Raw genomic sequence first — 19,635 nt, forward strand, 5'->3', positions numbered from 1 at the left:
GGAATTAGATTAGGGAATGAGACACTTGAAGTAGCAGATACGTTTTGCTATCTGGGAAGCAAAATAACTGATGATGGTTGAAGTATAGAGGATATAAAACGTAGACTGGCTATGACAAGGAAAGCATTTCTGTAAAACAGAAATTTGTTAACATCGAGAATAGGTTTAAATGTCAGGAAGTCCTTTCTCAAAGTATCTGTATGGAGTGTAGCTATGTATGGAAGTGAAATATGGATGATAAATAGTTTAGACATGGAGAGAATAGAAGCTTTCAAAATGTTGTGCTACAGAAAAATGCTGAAGATTAGATGGGTAGACCATGTAACTAATGAGGAGCTAATGAACAGAACTGGGGAGAAGAGGAATTTGTGGCACAACTTGACTGGAAGAAGGGATTGGTTGGCATCTGGGGAACACCAATTTGGTATTGGAGGGAAGTGTGAAGAGTAAAAATTATAGAGGGAGGCCAAGAGATAAATACACTATGCAGATTCAGAATGATGAAGCTTGCAGTAGTTACTTGGAGATGAAGAGGCTTGCACAGGATAGAGTGGCATGGAGATCTGCATCAAACCAGTCACTGGACTGAAGATCACAACTTGTTGTTCCTCTAGATAAAAAAGAGACTATCAAGCTTACAGAGAATTAAACACGATGACTGCAGTCCTCGATGTTACAAACGTCAATGTTCAAAATCTCTCTCTCTCTCTCTCTCTCTCTCTCTCTCTCTCTCTCTCTCTCTCTCTCTCTCTTGTGGTGGAAAGTCACTGTTAAGAACATCCTTTCTAATTAGTCCAGGGCAAAAATCATACTCAACTAAATGTTTTGCAAATTCCTGCGATACTAAACTACCAATTCAGGAAAATGTGAAAAAAAAAAAAAAAAATGTCCCAGAAAAATTCTCCTACCTGGTAATTTAGAAAGCAGGTTAGATTCACAAAACCTCCAGATTTGTACTACAATAACCTTTATGTCTGCTAAATGGAAGATGGACCAGTTGTAAACTAGCACTCTTCTTAAGACATAAAAAAAAAGATAGTTAACACAGACTAAGCATACTGCCTGAGGGGAACACGATGACCTTCTAGTAAAAAATTTTCTTTTAGTTATATATTTCAGCCTCAGTCATACAAATTATATCACTACTGGTTTTGACATCTTTATGAGTCAGCATAGCATGATCTGTTTAGAAAATAAGAAAAAAGGGTATAGAAAACATCAAAAAACTAGGTTATCAAATTAAACTTTCATTCGTTTCACAGTAACTCATGAAAGCACAACTAAACACACCAGGAGAGGCACTCACAATGAACATGTATCTGCACTCCAACTGTTGGGAGCTGAAGACTACAGCCGTCTTATGTAAATTTGTTAATAGTTCTTACTTCTAGAAGGGTATATCTCACAGTGACTTTTATAGTGTGAATATTTTAATCTGATATTTGTGATTTAAAAGCTACCAACTTTATAGCATCACACTGTGACTGCCTCTCCTGGCAAGTTGTGCTTTAATGAGTTACTTTGTATCAAAAAGTGCTACTCCGACCAAGAATAAACATTCAGCCATATGTGCCAATGTCCTTTCTGCCCATTTTCATGCTAGAACGAGATCTACTGCTTGCAAGTGAGAATGCCCTAGGTGTGGCTCAGTTTTGAAGAATTGTTATCTGAATGTAGAGTTAGTCAGTTACTTTGTCTTGTTAATTTTTTGTGATCTTTTTCCATGTAGTTGCTTTGTAATAATGTGTATATTTAATTACACATAATTAATATGCTTCTGATCAGCAAATTTTAAAAAAAAATCTCCCATTTTATTTGCATCCAAACAGATCACCAACGAAAATGAAACCAGTAATGAAGGCATTTGTATGACCTGAGACCAAAACATATTTTACAAAAATCTGTTAAGGGGTGATGTGACTGAAACTTCATACAATGAGTGCTACACACTGCAAAATATCCTCACAGGAGTATGAAGCCATGTGTCATTGAACAGTGTCTAATCTGTAGATGAACAAGGACAACTTCCATGACATCAGAGTGGGCAAAAGGAGGTAGGACAAGACCAAATGGCTGACATTAGCAGCTGTACCATATTGGTTACCACTTCCACAAACTCTTCTTCTTACTGATCCATGGTAGCACACTGCAGCACAGGAATATCAGTGCATGCTTCCTTTGATACCGTTGTTGTTGTTGTTGTTGTTGTTGTTGTTGTGGTCTTCAGTCCTGAGACTGGTTTGATGCAGCTCTCCATGCTACTCTATCCTGTGCAAGCTTCTTCATCTCCCAGTACCTACTGCAACCTACATCCTTCTGAATCTGCTTAGTGTATTCATCTCTTGGTCTCCCTCTACGATTTTTACCCTCCATGCTGCCCTCCAATACTAAATTGGTGATCCCTTGATGCCTCAGAACATGTCCTACCAACCGATCCCTTCTTCTGGTCAAGTTGTGCCACAAACTTCTCTTCTCCCCAATCCTATTCAATACTTCCTCATTAGTTATGTGATCTACCCATCTAATCTTCAGCATTCTTCTGTAGCACCACATTTCGAAAGCTTCTATTCTCTTCTTGTCCAAACTATTTATCGTCCATGTTTCACTTCCATACATGGCTACACTCCATACGAATACTTTCAGAAATGACTTCCTGACACTTAAATCAATACTGGATGTTAACAAATTTCTCTTCTTCAGAAACGCTTTCCTTGCCATTGCCAGCCTACATTTTATATCCTCTCTACTTCGACCATCATCAGTTATTTTGCTCCCCAAATAGCAAAACTCCTTTACTACTTTAAGTGCCTCATTTCCTAATCTAATTCCCTCAGCATCACCCGACTTAATTAGACTACATTCCATTATCCTTGTTTTGCTTTTGTTGATGTTCATCTTATATCCTCCTTTCAAGACACTGTCCATTCCATTCAACTGCTCTTCCAAGTCCTTTGCTGTCTCTGACAGAATTACAATGTCATCGGCGAACCTCAAAGTTTTTATTTCTTCTCCATGAATTTTAATACCTACTCCGAATTTTTCTTTTGTTTCCTTTACTGCTTGCTCAATATACAGATTGAACAACATCGGGGAGAGGCTACAACCCTGTCTTACTCCCTTCCCAACCACTGCTTCCCTTTCATGTCCCTCAACTCTTATAACTGCCATCTGGTTTCTGTACAAATTGTAAATAGCCTTTCGCTCCCTGTATTTTACCCCTGCCACCTTTAGAATTTGAAAGAGAGTATTCCAGTCAACATTGTCAAAAGCTTTCTCTAAGTCTACAAATGCTAGAAACGTAGGTTTGCCTTTCCTTAATCTTTCTTCTAAGATAAGTCATAAGGTCAGTATTGCCTCACGTGTTCCAGTGTTTCTACAGAATCCAAACTGATCTTCCCCGAGGTTAGCTTCTACTAGTTTTTCCATTCGTCTGTAAAGAATTCGTGTTAGTATTTTGCAGCTGTGACTTATTAAGCTGATAGTTCGGTAATTTTCACATCTGTCAACACCTGCTTTCTTTGGGATTGGAATTATTATATTCTTCTTGAAGTCTGAGGGTATTTCACCTGTTTCATACATCTTGCTCACCAGATGGTAGAGTTTTGTCAGGACTGGCTCTCCCACGGCCGTCAGAAGTTCCAATGGAATATTGTCTACTCCGGGGGCCTTGTTTCGACTCAGGTCTTTCAGTGCTCTGTCAAACTCTTCACGCAGTATCATATCTCCCATTTCATCTTCATCTACATCCTCTTCCATTTCCATAATATTGTCCTCAAGTACATTGCCCTTGTATAGACCCTCTATATACTCCTTCCACCTTTCTGCTTTCCCTTCTTTGCTTAGAACTGGGTTTCCATCTGAGCTCTTGATATTCATACAAGTCGTTCTCTTATCTCCAAAGGTCTCTTTAATTTTCCTGTAGGCGGTATCTATCTTACCCCTAGTGAGATAGGCCTCTACATCCTTACATTTGTCCTCTAGCCATCCCTGCTTAGCCATTTTGCACTTCCTGTCGATCTCATTTTTGAGACGTTTGTATTCCTTTTTGCCTGTTTCACTTACTGCATTTTTATATTTTCTCCTTTCATCAATTAAATTCAATATTTCTTCTGTTACCCAAGGATTTCTACTAGCCCTCGTCTTTTTACCTACTTGATCCTCTGCTGCCTTCACTACTTCATCCATCAAAGCTACCCATTCTTCTTCTACTGTATTTCTTTCCCCCATTCCTGTCAATTGCTCCCTTATGCTCTCCCTGAATCTCTGTACAACCTCTGGTTCTTTTAGTTTATCCAGGTCCCATCTCCTTAAATTACCACCTTTTTGCAGTTTCTTCAGTTTTAATCTACAGGTCATAACCAATAGATTGTGGTCAGAGTCCACATGTGCCCCTGGAAATGTCTTACAATTTAAAACCTGGTTCCTAAATCTCTGTCTTACCATTATATAATCTATCTGATACCTTTTAGTATCTCCAGGGTTCTTCCATGTATACAACCTTCTTTCATGATTCTTAAACCAAGTGTTAGTTATGATTATGTTGTGCTCTGTGCAAAATTCTACCAGGCGGCTTCGTCTTTCATTTCTGTCCCCCAATCCATATTCACCTACTATGTTTCCTTCTCTCCCTTTTCCTACACTCGAATTCCAGTCACCCATGACTATTAAATTTTCGTCTCCCTTCACAATCTGAATAATTTCTTTTATTTCATCATACATTTCTTCAATTTCTTCGTCATCTGCAGAGCTAGTTGGCATATAAACTTGTACTACTGTAGTAGGTGTGGGCTTCGTATCTATCTTGGCCACAATAATGCGTTCACTATGCTGTTTGTAGTAGCTTACCCGCATTCCTATTTTTCTATTCATTATTAAACCTACTCCTGCATTACCCCTATTTGATTTTGTGTTGATAACCCTGTAGTCACCTGACCAGAAGTCTTGTTCCTCCTGCCACCGAACTTCACTAATTCCCACTATATCTAACTTCAACCTATCCATTTCCCTTTTTAAATTTTCTAACCTACCTGCCCGATTAAGGGATCTGACATTCCACGCTCCGATCCGTAGAACGCCAGTTTTCTTTCTCCTGATAACGACATCCTCTTGAGTAATCCCCGCCCGGAGATCCGAATGGGGGACTATTTTACCTCCGGAATATTTTACCCAAGAGGACGCCATCATCATGTAATCATACAGTAAAGCTGCATGCCCTTAGGAAAAATTACGGCTGTAGTTTCCCCTTGCTTTCAGCTGTTCGCAGTACCAGCACAGCAAGGCCGTTTTGGTTATTGTTACAAGGCCAGATCAGTCAATCATCCAGACTGTTGCCCTTGCAACTACTGAAAAGGCAGCTGCCCCTCTTCAGGAACCATACCTATAAATTCATTTATCTGAATTTCCATGCATCTTTGTATGTAGCAATATCAACCCTTTGCCTCCCCCCCCCCCCCCCCTCCTCCTCCTTTTTCCCCCTGCTGGTATTTGCAGGCAGGGAAAGATGTCCTAGATACTCTGGCTTTTCTGACTGCTCTGTATGTGTGCTGATCAGCTTTAAGGGAACTCAATGGGCACAGGAGAAATTTCAGAGGACCAATGTGTCACATCTGCAACAGCACCTTTGAGATTACTTGTAACGTGCATCAATCACAAAACAGGTGATAAAGCAATCTGAAACAATCTCATGTGTGCTCCTTTAACAAAAATCTAAACCAAAACACATGAATGACAACATTGTACAAAATCTACTCAGTTGTGTGGCAGGTGCTAGCTGTTGGTCTAAATGGTGCAGGGATCTGAAGCAAGCAAAGTTTGAGATAACTGAATGCCAGCAGTGAAAGTTGTTACATGGTAATGTGGGGACATTATTTATGGAATGTCCTTATAGGGTGTTGATATAAAAAATGTGACTTAAGGAAATATTTTCCATCAGCAATAGTTTCGGTCTCTATAATCTCAAAATTATATATTCTATCTTAATTAAGGGGAAAAACTAGATTTTTTCTATTAGGACCTCTTGCATGAACTGTGTAGTTCACTTACACAACGTTAAATATACATTAATGGATCACCATTCCAGCAAATAATGGGATTATGGGACCAACTTTATAATCAAGATGTTGAACCATCTTTAGACAGCTTTGCAGCTAACACGTGTTGTACAGGATGACCTATAGAAATCAGAGTTTCCAGACTGGCTAGTACACAGCTGTTAGGGATGGGAGGGATAATATACACATGACATTCACTTTGGGACAGTCCACCATTTCAGTACCAATGGAACAGTGGATCATAGAGCATCAGGTGTCTGCATACAATAGCTCTATCCTAAATGCTTTGTCTGTCACTGCAACACAACAGATATTTTGCCATCATTTTAATCGCATAGCTCTGAGTCATAATATTATCCTATAACTAGTTACAGATTTCAGAACAACAAGAAACATTACTAAGAAGAAACCACCAGGTCCTGATAATGTGAGTACCCCTGAAAACATTGTCATTTTGATAGAGGCAGTCATCTGGAGTCCAAGATGATTTACCCATCAGCATGGACACTGTCTACAGATGAGCAGGGATTCTGAGAGATAAAGGTTATGTTTGGATCTGAAATTCCATCAATATAAAATACTGGTGATTTGGCAGGCAAAATCCAGGGACTTGCAGCAGTGAGAACAACTCATGGTGCATTTGCAAGTGAATTTTGTAAAGAACCCACATGCAATGCTGTGTATAAACAATGAGGCATATGTTTACTTAAATGGGCCAGTTAACTAACAAACTATTCTTTTTAGGCCCCTGAACGGCCTTGCATAATTCATGAAAGACCTCTCCACTCTCCTCATGTGACTCATTAGTGTAACTGTGACTAATTTTTTAAGGAGAACAATGTACCACTGGATTTCAAATGTAATGTACACATGCTGAATATGTTCTTTCTGCCAGAACTGCAGAGAGAAAAGATCAATATGAGGCATGTTTAATTTCAACAGTATGGTGTGACATCACACACTGCATATTCACCCATGACAGTTGTGAGGAACAATTTCCTGGATGCTTCATTTCTCATTTTAGCTACATGCAAAGGTCACTAAGACAAGTCTTTGTCCTATTGTGATTTTTCTTGTAGGGGTATTTGAAAGTGTGCGTCTATATTAACAAGCTCAAAGTTTAACGGAGTTGAAAGCTGTCATTTAAGAAGAGGTGGGTTTGACAGATCAATGCCTTTCAGCCCATGTTATAAGTTACTGAGAATTGTATTCAAAAGAGTGGTTGCCACTTGGATGATGTAACTTTTCTTAAGTGACCCTTTAAATCATATAATTTTGGATAAATAAAAGATTTTCTTCCTAAAAATCAAAATGCTGCTGTTCATTTCCCAAATGCTACATTGTAGAATGGATGCATACTAACTTCTGTAGGTATTTTGTACAATTCATTCTGTTCTTCAGGTAGAGATCAACACCTGAATTATTTACCTAGTCAGATATTCTACTTTTGCTTCCCTTCAAATTTATTCATTTTCATCTGTGGTTTGAGTTTTTTGCCCTCTTCTGATCTTATTGTTCTTTCCCTCACATCCTAAATATTATTGCATTTCTGTTTAGTGAAATAATCAGCATCCAGTTTTGATAACTTTCTGCATTACCTTTCTTCCCTCCTCCTCAATTGGGGTCTAAAACTAAGCCCTTCACATCACTACGTGTTGCTCTACATTCATCACAGATCAGGACAGTCTCCTGCTTAAAATCAGTAACAAGACCAATGATTTTCGTTACACTTGCAGCAAATGTTTGACTGATGAGACTCACCATTGGAGAGGAGGCTGCAGTAAGTGGTATATGTGCTGCTTCCTCCTTCCCTCCAGCCCTTTTTCCTTCTTTCATTCTCTCCTGTGGAAATTTATCAAAGCATGAAAGCTTTGACATCTTTTTTCCTGACACGCATTGAGCAATCTGTATCTTACAGCTCTTTCCGTGTGCTCCATTCGTCACGTTTATTTCATCATCCTCATTCCCATACAAGCTCTTTTCCTTTTGATCATAAAAGGAAATTCAGTAATCAGAAGCAAGTCATTAAGCCTGAGTTCACTTTTTCCTTCTTAAATTTGTGTGTGGTTGTCACATGTTTTCCACAGAAAAATTTAAACAAAATCTGAACTGAAAAAGTCAAATTAATGTGGCGTACAAGATCATTCAACAAGAAGCACCAGTCACAGGCTGAAATTAATTAAACTTAAATGAATATACTGAAATAAAGAGTTTTACAGAATTAAAAAGAAATTACAACAGAAATTAACATCATAAACAGATTAAAGGCCCAATTCACATACCACACAAATACAAAGAAGTCTGCCTTCAATTGAAATGACATTTACCAAAAAGACACTATTTCGTCACTGTGACAAGTAATTTTATCTGTTAATGCACACAGATGTAATACATTTTTAGCTTCTGACTTGAGAGAGGAAGGGGGCAGCGAATAGGTCACATGAAGATGTTGAAATTTTGGAGCTCCAAACCTTCAGATTTTTCTCCTCTTGCAAACACATTTATTATAAAGAACTATATGGCAAAGCAATAATAAATGCCAAACACTACAGCAATGTTTTAACCACCAGACTTTTGTGATTATTATTTCTGACAGAAAAATGAATTTTCTAGACAGAATTATCGTTTTCATTGTGACCTATTCAGCATTCACTTTTACATAGTTGAAATAAACTGCTGTCTAATTTCCACACATTTGACATCACTTTATAGATATAAATGCTAAAAAGTGTATTGAAGAATTATACAAGCTGCTGCCAGCTTATGAAGATAAGGAAATGCTGAGATGCAAAGGCCAGGCAAAGGATACCGGCTCCTATGCAATGGTTAAAAATAATGGCACACACTACTACTGATTGTCAGCACGATTTTGTGATGCTACTTTGACAGACATTGAAGCATATAGCTTAGCAATATGTTTACTTGCCCTTATGCCTTTAGAGTCTAGCATATATTGCTGCCTCAGCTACACAGTACTAAACCAGCCTCTGAGCAAACTGTCTACAGCAAAAATAATCAAAAAGCTGTGGCAAAAACAGTCTTTTAATAATCACATTATACTGTAAGTTTCTTTAAGAAGTCTTAGTAGTTGAACAATTCACTCTCAGAAGCTACATTTCAGCAAATGCATCTAAAAAAGAATTGCAATAACAATCATTAAAGGACCGCTGCAGCACCAGTGATGAGATGCCACAGAACTGAAGCTGGTCCTCTTTCTTCAAATGACCACAATTACACAGAACCAAATGCAGCTTATATAAAAAGTTTGGCACGCAACTGCATGTCTCACTTTAGTTTCCATTTTCTTGCAGATGAGCAAGGGTTACCATGAAAAATTGTATGGACCTATTATTTACTACACATTGAGTAACAATAGTATAACCCTTTACAATTTAAATCATTACTTCAAGTGATTGGGAATTTCATTGCCATGTAAGTGGCTAGCAGGTCACCTCAACACCACACAGCAAAAGTTTTTGACCTTCCAGAGAAACAGCCAAGCAATACGAAAGGAAGTCATCTAAATTAGAAACATATGGAAGCACTACAGAATAGGTAGCACTTATATCTCTCATTTCAATTGACAGGTTGAATCATTATCCACTTTTAGGCACTTTAGACAAAAACATGTCCATCATCAGTCTGCCTTATGCAAAATTTCTGCAACCTACATCATAACTTACGTAAATTGACAATCTGATCTGCTGAACTAATTAAGTTTCCATGACTGTGGTCCACAACAATAGAAAACATTTTGAAAGATGTTATCACCATCTCTGACTGTTAAAAATTATTCATTCATAAAATCTATTATTGCAATTAGCCATTTGCAAGTGTAGTATGGCAAAAATTTTGAGTTTCAGCACACATGACATAATTTTAATGATATCCGATACCATCATATACATACATCATCACATCCATAAATACTCAGCCTACATATGTGATTGAAATCGGGAAAGATTACACTTCTGTTGGAGACAATTCATGTGAAGAGCCTAGTCAAAAGAAAAAACATACAACTGCAGAACAAAATATCAGATAATTATCAGTTAAATGTGTGTGAGTCTGCTGAGGCTGCAAATGTATTAGAAGAAAGATTACAGCCCATTTTATATGACAACTCTCTCAGTAACATAATGGACATGGACAATAATTGATTATTTTCATTCTTAAATCTCTCAGTAAGAAGGATGCATCATTTGCTGAACGCAGATGAAAAGCTGATGTGGAAATTGCTCCAACAATTTTAGTCCATTTTAAAAAGACAGACACTGAGTTTCTTCTGCAGGTGAGCTGCAGGCACACCACTAAACACCAGAAATTACAATCAACAAAGCAGTGGGTGGAAGTTGCTAGCCCCAATTGTAAAAGATGAAGCCAATTAAGTATGTCACAAAGGTTATTTCTAAAATACCAAAGTGATAAATCTTATTGATTGCCTTGCAACAAATTGACTACTTTTCTGGGCCAACAGCATGAGAAAATATAATGGATATGTTGTGCAAAAGGATATACCTGTCATCAAAAACACAAAGTCATACTGTCATAGGCACATTGATGGTGGGATTTTTTTCACTATGCAGTATAATATGACCTTAACACTTTCTGTTAACTGTTTTTTCTCTGGAAAAAAGGTTGCAGAATTCACATATATATCAGAAGTTACGGTTTGATAGAGAAATGTTGAGGCAACAATTTATGTCGCACTAACTGCATGATACACTTCCGTTTTTATACCTTGCAGAGGTTCATAATGTAACTGATGTAGATTTTTTGAAATCCAACATCAATTATTTTGCAAGTTAACAAGTCTTGATAAATGAATACATGCTTCATCATAGAAAAAAGAACATTTCGGATCAACCCCTCCATCATGCACAGACTGCAATAGCCAGTTGCAGCACCAAAGTTAAGTAACTGTGAGAACTGTTCAGTCAATGCATTACAGTTATCTTGTAAGGATCCAGTCTGAGACTGCACACAGTTCTGCAAGCAGATGCTGCAGACAAATAGTCCAAAGTGTAATCACAGAGTGTATACTTTCACAGTCACTATTTGTGTTATTTGTGATGTTTGTTTTATAGATATTAGGCCATCCTCGAAGGCACGATTCTCTTCCTAATGTACCATTTTCAAACAATGTAAACCTCAGGTTGGAATATTAATAATATAAGAAAGGAATAAATTGCTATTCACCATAAAGATGACCCATTAAGTTGCAGATAGGCACAAAGAAAGACTGTTACACATCAGTACCTATCGCCCAAAGCCATCTTCAACAAAGAAAACATGCACATTCGCACACGCAAGCAAATCTCATGCACTCATGACCATTACCAATAGCAGCTCTGAACCAAATGTGACCACAATCTGGAGTGAGGCGGCAAGTGGGAGGGTAGCAAGGTATAGATGGGGGGACATGCAGGAACTAAAGACTGCCATCCACAGTATCGGGAGGTGGAATGTGTGTGTGTGTGTGTGTGTGTGTGTGTGTGTGTGTGTGTGTGTGTTTGTGTGTGTGTGTGTGTGTGTGTGTGTGTGTGTGTGGAGGGGGGGATAAGGGGGGATATAATGTGGAGCAGGAAAGGTGTGGAGAAGGGGAATGGATGGGCAGGCACAATGGCACAGAGTGACACACGAAGTATCCAAAGGGGGAGGCTGAGGTTATAAGATGCCACCTGTGGTACATAAATGTGCGATCCGGTATAGGAGGTAAGAAACTAAATAATAAAGTTTATTAATGTGAAAAGAAAACTTCATAGTGGTCTCCTTGAGAATGTTTTCATGGTAGACTGCTGAGAATTGAAACAACAGGAAAAGTTGAAACTCTGCAAAACATTGACATTTATTTGCTAGCAGCAATATTTACAGATAAACAACATTTATAATGTGATACATACAGGCTTTTTACTTTATTTACTGTGCATAATTCTCCCCCACCCCCTCCCCCAATTCAAAGTACCAGATAATGCCAGAGACAACTGTATCTTTCTTCTTCTTCACTGGAGGTGACTTTCACTATTAAGAACAAGTTAGTTACTGAAAATTTGTTTCATCAGTTTATATTCTTATTTGTAAAAAAAGTAGGATTTCCTATGTCCAGGTATCGTAAAACCAAAATCATTATTCCCTTTCTGATTCTGGTCTCTCTTGCTGAAGAACACTCTATGGAAATAATATCCAAACCATCATGGCACATTTTCAATGTGTCTCATAAGCAAAGTAAATTAATAAAATAAAGGACATTTCAAATGTGTCACAAAAACAAAGTAAAGCAATAAAATAAAGCATAAGGAGGCATAAATGGGTGAAATCCAATACTGTAACAACCATGCAACAGTAGTTAACTTCCTTTATTACCAGATGACGACACCCCCCTCCACCTCACACCAACGTCACTGTCAAATTCTTCTTTCCAATAAACTTTGACATTAATGTCCCATTCCATCACATCCCATTCTGCTCCATTCCATTCTACTCTGTTGACAGCCTGTGCAAATGTTACCATTTCTAATACATTGCTGAATGTTCTGGCATTGTATTTTGTTAAGTATGAACTGACCTTAATCTGAAAGTTTTGTGTTATGCCACTCGGCACCCAACTGATGACGTTATGTACTTACTTACTTGCTTGCTTTACGTGATCAGGCCCAATGGACCATGCACTACTTTGAGAGACGGCCTCCACCTCAGCCTGTCTTCTGCTCCTTTCTGCCATCCTTTCAGCAGTCCCACTCTCTGAAGGTCTTTGGATATGCAGTCACTCCATCAAGTTCTAGGTCTTCCCATGGGCCTTCTGCCATTTGGCTTGGTGTTGAGTACAGTTTTCGGCTATTGGTTGTCCTGTATTCGAGCAACATGCCCTGCCCACTGGAGTCATCGTGTCTTCATTATAGCCACAATGTTCAGCTCTTTGTAAATATCGTACAACTTTGTATTGTGACGAATTCTCCATTTTTTACACTCATTATCATAAACTGGTCCAAAAATCTTTTAAATATCATCAGTCTGTTCAGATCTTGCTTGGTTGTACTCCAGGTGGCACATCCATATAGTTCTACTGGCTGTAGGAGTGTTTTGTAGATGTTTATTTTGGAATGTCTTGACAAACTTCTGGTTTTAAGGAGAGCATTAAGGCCATGGTAACAGCGATTACCTGCCTGTAGTCTTGCCTGTAATTTCATTTTACTGGGTGATTCATCTCTGAATACTGCACCCAGATATTTGAACTCCCTGACTTGACGATAAGAACCCTCAGTTGTCTGTAACTGTGGAAGTGGTTCTTGAGTTTCATTATGTCTATCGTATAGAGCCATGTATTCTGTCTTGTCATGATTGATTTGAAGTCCAATTTTCCTCACTGTTGTTTCCAGAATGTCAGCCATTTCCCGTTATTCTTCTTGCATAGGCATATCCGAGGTACTTGATGTTCACATCCCCAGTCTGGACTCCTGCGAGTTCATTAGATGACATCTCTCACATTACCTTCTCTAATGCAAGATTGAAAAGAAAAGGTGATATTCCATCATCCTGTCATATCCCAGTTTTTATTTTGAATGTTTCTGACACTTTATTTCCAATTTTTACCTTTTCTGTAGTATCCATCAGGCAGGTCTTAATGAGGCTTACTAGTTTCTTGGCAAAACTGAACTCTTCCAGACACCTCAGCATACTTTCCCAATGAATACAGTCATATGCTTTTCTGAAGTTGACAAACAGCATGTTTAGTTCTTGGGCAAACTCGCACCTTCTTTCTATGATCTGATGTAGGACAAAGATTTTGTCGATAGTAGATTTCCTGTAACAAAATCCTCCTTGATATTCTCCAATAATAGTGTCTGCCAAGATATTTTAAAATAAGTGAAGAGACTAAGCCTTCACTCATGGAGTTTGATTAAGGCCCTCACAACACCAGAAGGGATCAGCATGCCCAGTGACCTAGTATCAATACTGCTTTCACAGAGCATGAGTGTAGGCTGGCTGCCTTGTGACAGGGAAGCAGGGCTTTCTTCCCCACACCACTCCCAGTCCCTCAAGCAGTCATAATTCTACTTGTAAGGACATTATGTGTACATTAAGCCAAAATGCTGCTTTGTGTAGCAGTTGTTATTATTGTGACTACTTGTTTATACTCACAGCTGACTGTCAGTTTATAGGGTCCACACTCTGCACTATAGTGAACAGAAAACTAAACCTGTCGAGATATTTCTACTATGATGAAAGTCTTCCTCTAAAGTGCAAATAGAGTTATTATCAATTATATTTCTATACCACTTACGTTGCTGGTTCTATCTCAAGCACTGTCAAATGCCTATGACCACCCATAAAGGGTTGAAATCAATACTCTGTAAATTTTTTTATGACTACTGAATTGGGTAAAAAACAAAAATAATGGTGAGAAACACCTGAAACCAGAGAAGCAGCCTGTTCATCGGTGGAAAAATGTTAGAGCCAAAAGAAAAGAAGACCGTTTTGGGAAAAAAAAAAGTTAAAATTTTTGCAACAGGAAACATTCCAGTTAAAAAGCTCCACCACTTTTTAACCGACATTTGAAAGCAATATGAAGGCTTCATCTCCAGGCATATTGTGTGACCGTCTTTTCAATTTGTATACGTAATCTTTTTAGGAGTTGCAAATTTTGCTAAAAATAGATCCTACATTTTCAGATCCCTTGTCAAGAGACAGTACCAGAGGTGGGAAATATGATAAAGATGTAGAAAAAAATACTGATTAAGTCAGTTTCATATGCCAAGGATACCAGGTTAAAGGACAGGAATGGAATGGTGTCACACAATGCAAAATACAATAGGCATCCAAATGACAAAACACAATGTCTAATCAGGCAATGCAGACTGTTACAGAAATACAATCTCTCTCCCTCTCTCTCTCTCTCTCTCTCTCTCTCTCTCTCTCTCTCTCCCTCCCTCTCTCTCTCTGCAGTTCAACTCAGGTCAGGGGTTATGACAAGTGAAATGGGTGAGGGAAGAATAACTGCATGGAAGGGTGGTGATGGTTTGTTAAGAGCACTTAACAGTATGGTTACTGGCTCCTTACAAATATTTTACGAGATGAAAGTAACAAAAATGATGATGGGCCAAAAGTTAAAGGTGGTCACATTTGTTCTCTCTCACTTTTTCTTTATTTGAAGATGTATTAAGTAGATTTTGTCATGTCCAACTGGCCAGAAAGCAGTGTGCCTAGGGTTGCCATATCTAGGTCAGACCTCATCAGGACACTCTGATATGTGGGTGTAGAAAAGAAGTAAAAAATTCATAATGTCATCACTTTTTATTTATAACACAATTACATGGAATTTTTTATGACAGAAGTAGTTGGTACACCATATTTTTTGAAAGATTTCACCTTTCCCCTTTTTCAGCAATTCTTTCTTCCCTTTTACGTATTTACAAAATTCCAGTCATATCAACTTTTAGTTAAACTGGCGCTATAAGATTGATGTCACACTCCCTGGCAGCAGTCAATTTTTTTCATCAGTCCACTGGGCTGACATTAGCAAAAATACTCTTGCCACAGTGGCATTGTTTGCAGTATTAGAAAACAAATGCTTGCATAATTTTTTTACTTTCATTCTTCCGAGTCACACATCGTTTCTAAAAAACTCTTCAGTAAACATATTCCTGCGAACAATTGCCACTTGAAATCTTCACACCATTTTTAGTCAGGTATATTACAGTGTTTTCAATCACCACCCAATGTGGGCTTTCAGATAGCATCACCCAATCAAATACTTAATATTTATTAAAAGGAATACCCCATTTCTCAACGTAATAGAATGTTAAGATATATAAAGCATTGTCTCTTCCTTAAAATTCAAAATCAAATTAATTATTTCTTTAATTCTTTCAGGTTCATCTTGGTCTGAATGCCAATAAAATTGGCAGTCTTCCTTTCATTCAGACATCTTTGAGTGTCTATTAACATATTTCTCATTTCAGTTATCAACACTTTATTCTTCTCCATGCTTCTTACATATTTTTTCAAACAGAGTCAAGTTTCATTTCAAAAACATGAAATGACTAGTTAATTGAAAAAATCTGAAATTACTTCGGGTTGTCTGTCTTTGACATCAAAAAACTGTTTTAATGGAATCTGAAGCTTAAGAATTCTCACAGCTCAAACATTAGCAACAGCCATCTTGTTTTTTGTGTAAGTAAAAAGAGAGTGATGATTGATATCAATGTATAAGCAAAACTCTTTCACCTTTTTTGTTCTTATCATGCATATTGAAAAATAATTAAATATTTTCATGATGAATGTTTAATTGTCAATAATCCAGACTCCAAAAGTGCCTGATATGGGCATTACCACGTATACTGAAAAATAATTAAATATTTTTACAATGCTTTTCTCAGTGTTTACAGTTAAGACTTAAGCAGCACTTTGTATGGGCAGGACATCCAATGCCTTCCACATTTTTTTCTAATCCTTCTCTAATTTGGTGAAACACATTCTGCTGGCCATGTCAATGAAGCCCATTGAAGTTGATATCGGTACAGTCTCCACAAAAAGTGATGAATTTATGTAATGGAATTTGCAGTTGTCTTAAAGTGTCTACACAAAACTTTGCAACTGTCTTCAGTGTTCATTATTCAGTGAATCAAACTTCAACAGCTTCTATTGAATTCCGTCAGTTTCAGTAAAGTAATGAACAACTAAAGAAAACATCTTCTCCGCCTTGTGGTTCGATGCATCGGTGCCTATGCCATAAAATGAAACTTCTTGCAATTGTTTTTATGCATTCAGACACGGAGTGTGGTGGGAGAATATTTTTAACAATTACTGTAGCTTTGGTCCTAGCTGTAGACTGCTTTGTAGTGACTTTGGAGCCAGGATACATTGCAGCATTCAGTTTTATGGTACATTCAAGAGAACTGAAGAACTGATGATGCTTGACAACTTTATAAGCTGTTGTTAGTTTTGCAGGAGGAATGAAGAATTCTTCTTGAGAACTTTCTTTAATGACGAGTGTAGAAATAGGCTTTGAGGTCAATCTATTTGTATCATTCTTCACAGAAATGTGATGCCTCGCATCTGCCTTACCTCCATGAGATACAGAGATGAAACAACTACAAATCTCACACAACACTTCCTGATCTGTACATTCTTTCTTTGGAAAAGGCTCTTCTTTTGCACAATCATCCAAAAAGTGACGCTTTCTCTTTCCAACCTTAGGCATTTTTGTAAGCTATGATGGTAAACAGTCCACAATAATACTTTAGTCATTGAAATTCACATCACTATACAGTTCATGCCCTATATATCTGCAGTAGACATTTCAAACTTAACCAACTTGCAGTCTTTCCTCATGTTATGTTTAGACAGAATCAATAATTTAAAAACGATAGTTGCTACTCACCATATAGTGGAGATGCCGAGTTGTAGAGAGGCACAACAAAGAGACTGCAGAAGAGTGAGCTTTTGGCAAACAAGGCCTTTGTCAAAAATAAACAACACGCATTGACACACACTCTCACAAACACAACTCACACACACATGACCACAATATCTGGCAGCTGAAGCCAGACAGTGAGCAGCAGCAGCACATGGTGGGAGAGAGAACCAGGTGGGGTAAGGAGGGGGCTGAGGTGGGGAGGAGGATAGATAGCAGGGTAAGGGTGAGGGTGAGGGTGAGGGTGAGGGACAGTAAAGTGCATGCAGGGACAAGGTGGAGAGCAGGTAGGGCAGCTGGTGCAGTTGGGAGGTTAGGTAGAGGGTCAGGGAGAGAGGGGGGTAGCAGATAAGGAGAAAAGTAAAAACTCTGGGTGCGCTGGTTGAATAGAACATTGTGTAGTGCTGGAATGGGAACAGGGAAGGGGCTAGATGGGTAAGGACAATGACTAATGAAGGTTGAGGCTAGGAGTGTTACAGAAACATAGGCTACATTGAAGGGAGAGTTCCCACCTGCGCAAATCAGAAAAGCTGGTGTGGGTGGAAAGGATCCAAATGGCACAGGCTGTGAAGCAGTCACTGAAATGAAGGATGTCGTGTTGGGCAGGGTGTTCAGCAACAGGGTGCTCCAGTTCTCTCTTGGCCACAGTTTGTCAGTTGCCACTCATACGGACAGACAGTTTGTTGGTTGTCATGCCCATACAGAATTCAGCACAGTGGTTGCAGCTTAGTTTATAGACCACATGACTGGTTTCACAGGTAGCCCTGCCTTTGATGGGATAGGTGATGTTAGTGACTGGACTGGAGTAGGTGGTAGTGGGAGGAAGTATGGGACACGTCTTGCATCTCTGTCCACCACAGTGATATGAACTGTAATGCAAGGAGTTTGGGACAGGGGTTGTGTAGTGATGGCCAAGGACATTGTGTAGGTTTGGTTGGCGGCAAAATACCACTGTGACAAGGGTCCGTGTGACTGGCCATCGACAAACTTCGGTCAAGAAACAACTGGACCACCCTGTCACTGAGCACACGGCCCAACACAATGTTCTTCATTTCAATCGGCGGTTCACAGCATGTGCCACTTGAATGCTTTCCACCAACACCAGCTTTACTGAATTGCACAGGAGGGAACTCTCCTTGCAATATATCCCACATTTCCATAACACAACACTCCTGGCCTCAGCCTTCATTAGTCACAGTCATAACCCATCTAGCCTCTAGCCTCTTCCCTGTCCCTCCCCTCCCCCTACCCCCGTTGTCCCGCCCTCTGTCTCGCATCCTGGCTGCCTACCCTCTCTCCACCTTGTCCCTGCATGCTCCCATTACTCCCACTAGCACCACTTTACAGTTCCTACTACTACCCTGCTCTCCCTGCCCCTTCCCACCCCAGCCTCCTCCTCACCCACACCCAGTTGCCTCTCCCACCATGCGCTCCTGCTCACAGTCTGGCTGCAGCTGTCGTGGACCGTGATATGCGTGCGAGTTACATTTGCACGAGTGTGTTTCAGTGTACATTGTCTATTTTTGACAAAGGCCTTGTTGGCCAAAAGATCACTTTGAGACAGTCTTTTTGTTGTGGGTATCTGCAACTCAGTGTCTAAACTATATGGTAAGTAGCTACTATCATTTTCTTAATACTGTTACATTCCATCACTGTTTGTTTCGAAAGAATCATCTCATCAGATCACTGTTTGATCACGTACTACTTTATTCTTCCATTTGGTGCTGCTTAAATAGTTCCACTCCCAAACTACTGGAGAAGTCTGGTATTTCCTTGAATGATGGTGCTAGATCTAGAAGGTGCTTGCATCATTGAGGCAGGATACACAATGTGCAGCACCATCTGTGAGATGACCTTCCCAACATAAACTTGTTGACATAAACAAAACAAACTGAGACTGAATTTACATGTTGTGCTAACAGGTTGCATTACTTCAATACTTGAGCCAAGTTTGTAACAGTATTTTGGAAAAATCAGGACAAAATTGGGTCTTGTCAGGATACTGGAAAAAGAAAGTCCATAATGGTGATGCTCCCAATATATCAGGACAGATGGCAACCCTAGGTGTGCCACAGTGTCACAATTTTGTAGTTGGCCAGGACAACAGGACACTGAAAGCAAGTGTGTGTGTGTGTGTGTGTGTGTGTGTGTGTGTGTGTGTGTGTGTGTGTG

At 39.0% G+C, this 19,635-nt stretch overlaps 1 protein-coding gene across 1 annotated transcript in view; it reads right to left on the minus strand.

Annotated features, from left to right (window-relative positions):
• LOC126418602 (cholesterol transporter ABCA5-like) overlaps positions 1–19,635 on the minus strand; it is a 346,051-nt gene that overhangs the window by 74,902 nt on the left and 251,514 nt on the right. Inside the window, exon 25 of the mRNA XM_050085434.1 lies at positions 7,812–8,033. Within this exon, the coding sequence (XP_049941391.1) occupies positions 7,812–8,033 (222 nt within the window). The remainder of the gene's footprint in view (positions 1–7,811; positions 8,034–19,635) is intronic.

This window comes from Schistocerca serialis, chromosome 9 (genome assembly GCF_023864345.2).
Source record: "Schistocerca serialis cubense isolate TAMUIC-IGC-003099 chromosome 9, iqSchSeri2.2, whole genome shotgun sequence".
NCBI classification, from domain to species: domain Eukaryota; kingdom Metazoa; phylum Arthropoda; class Insecta; order Orthoptera; family Acrididae; genus Schistocerca; species Schistocerca serialis.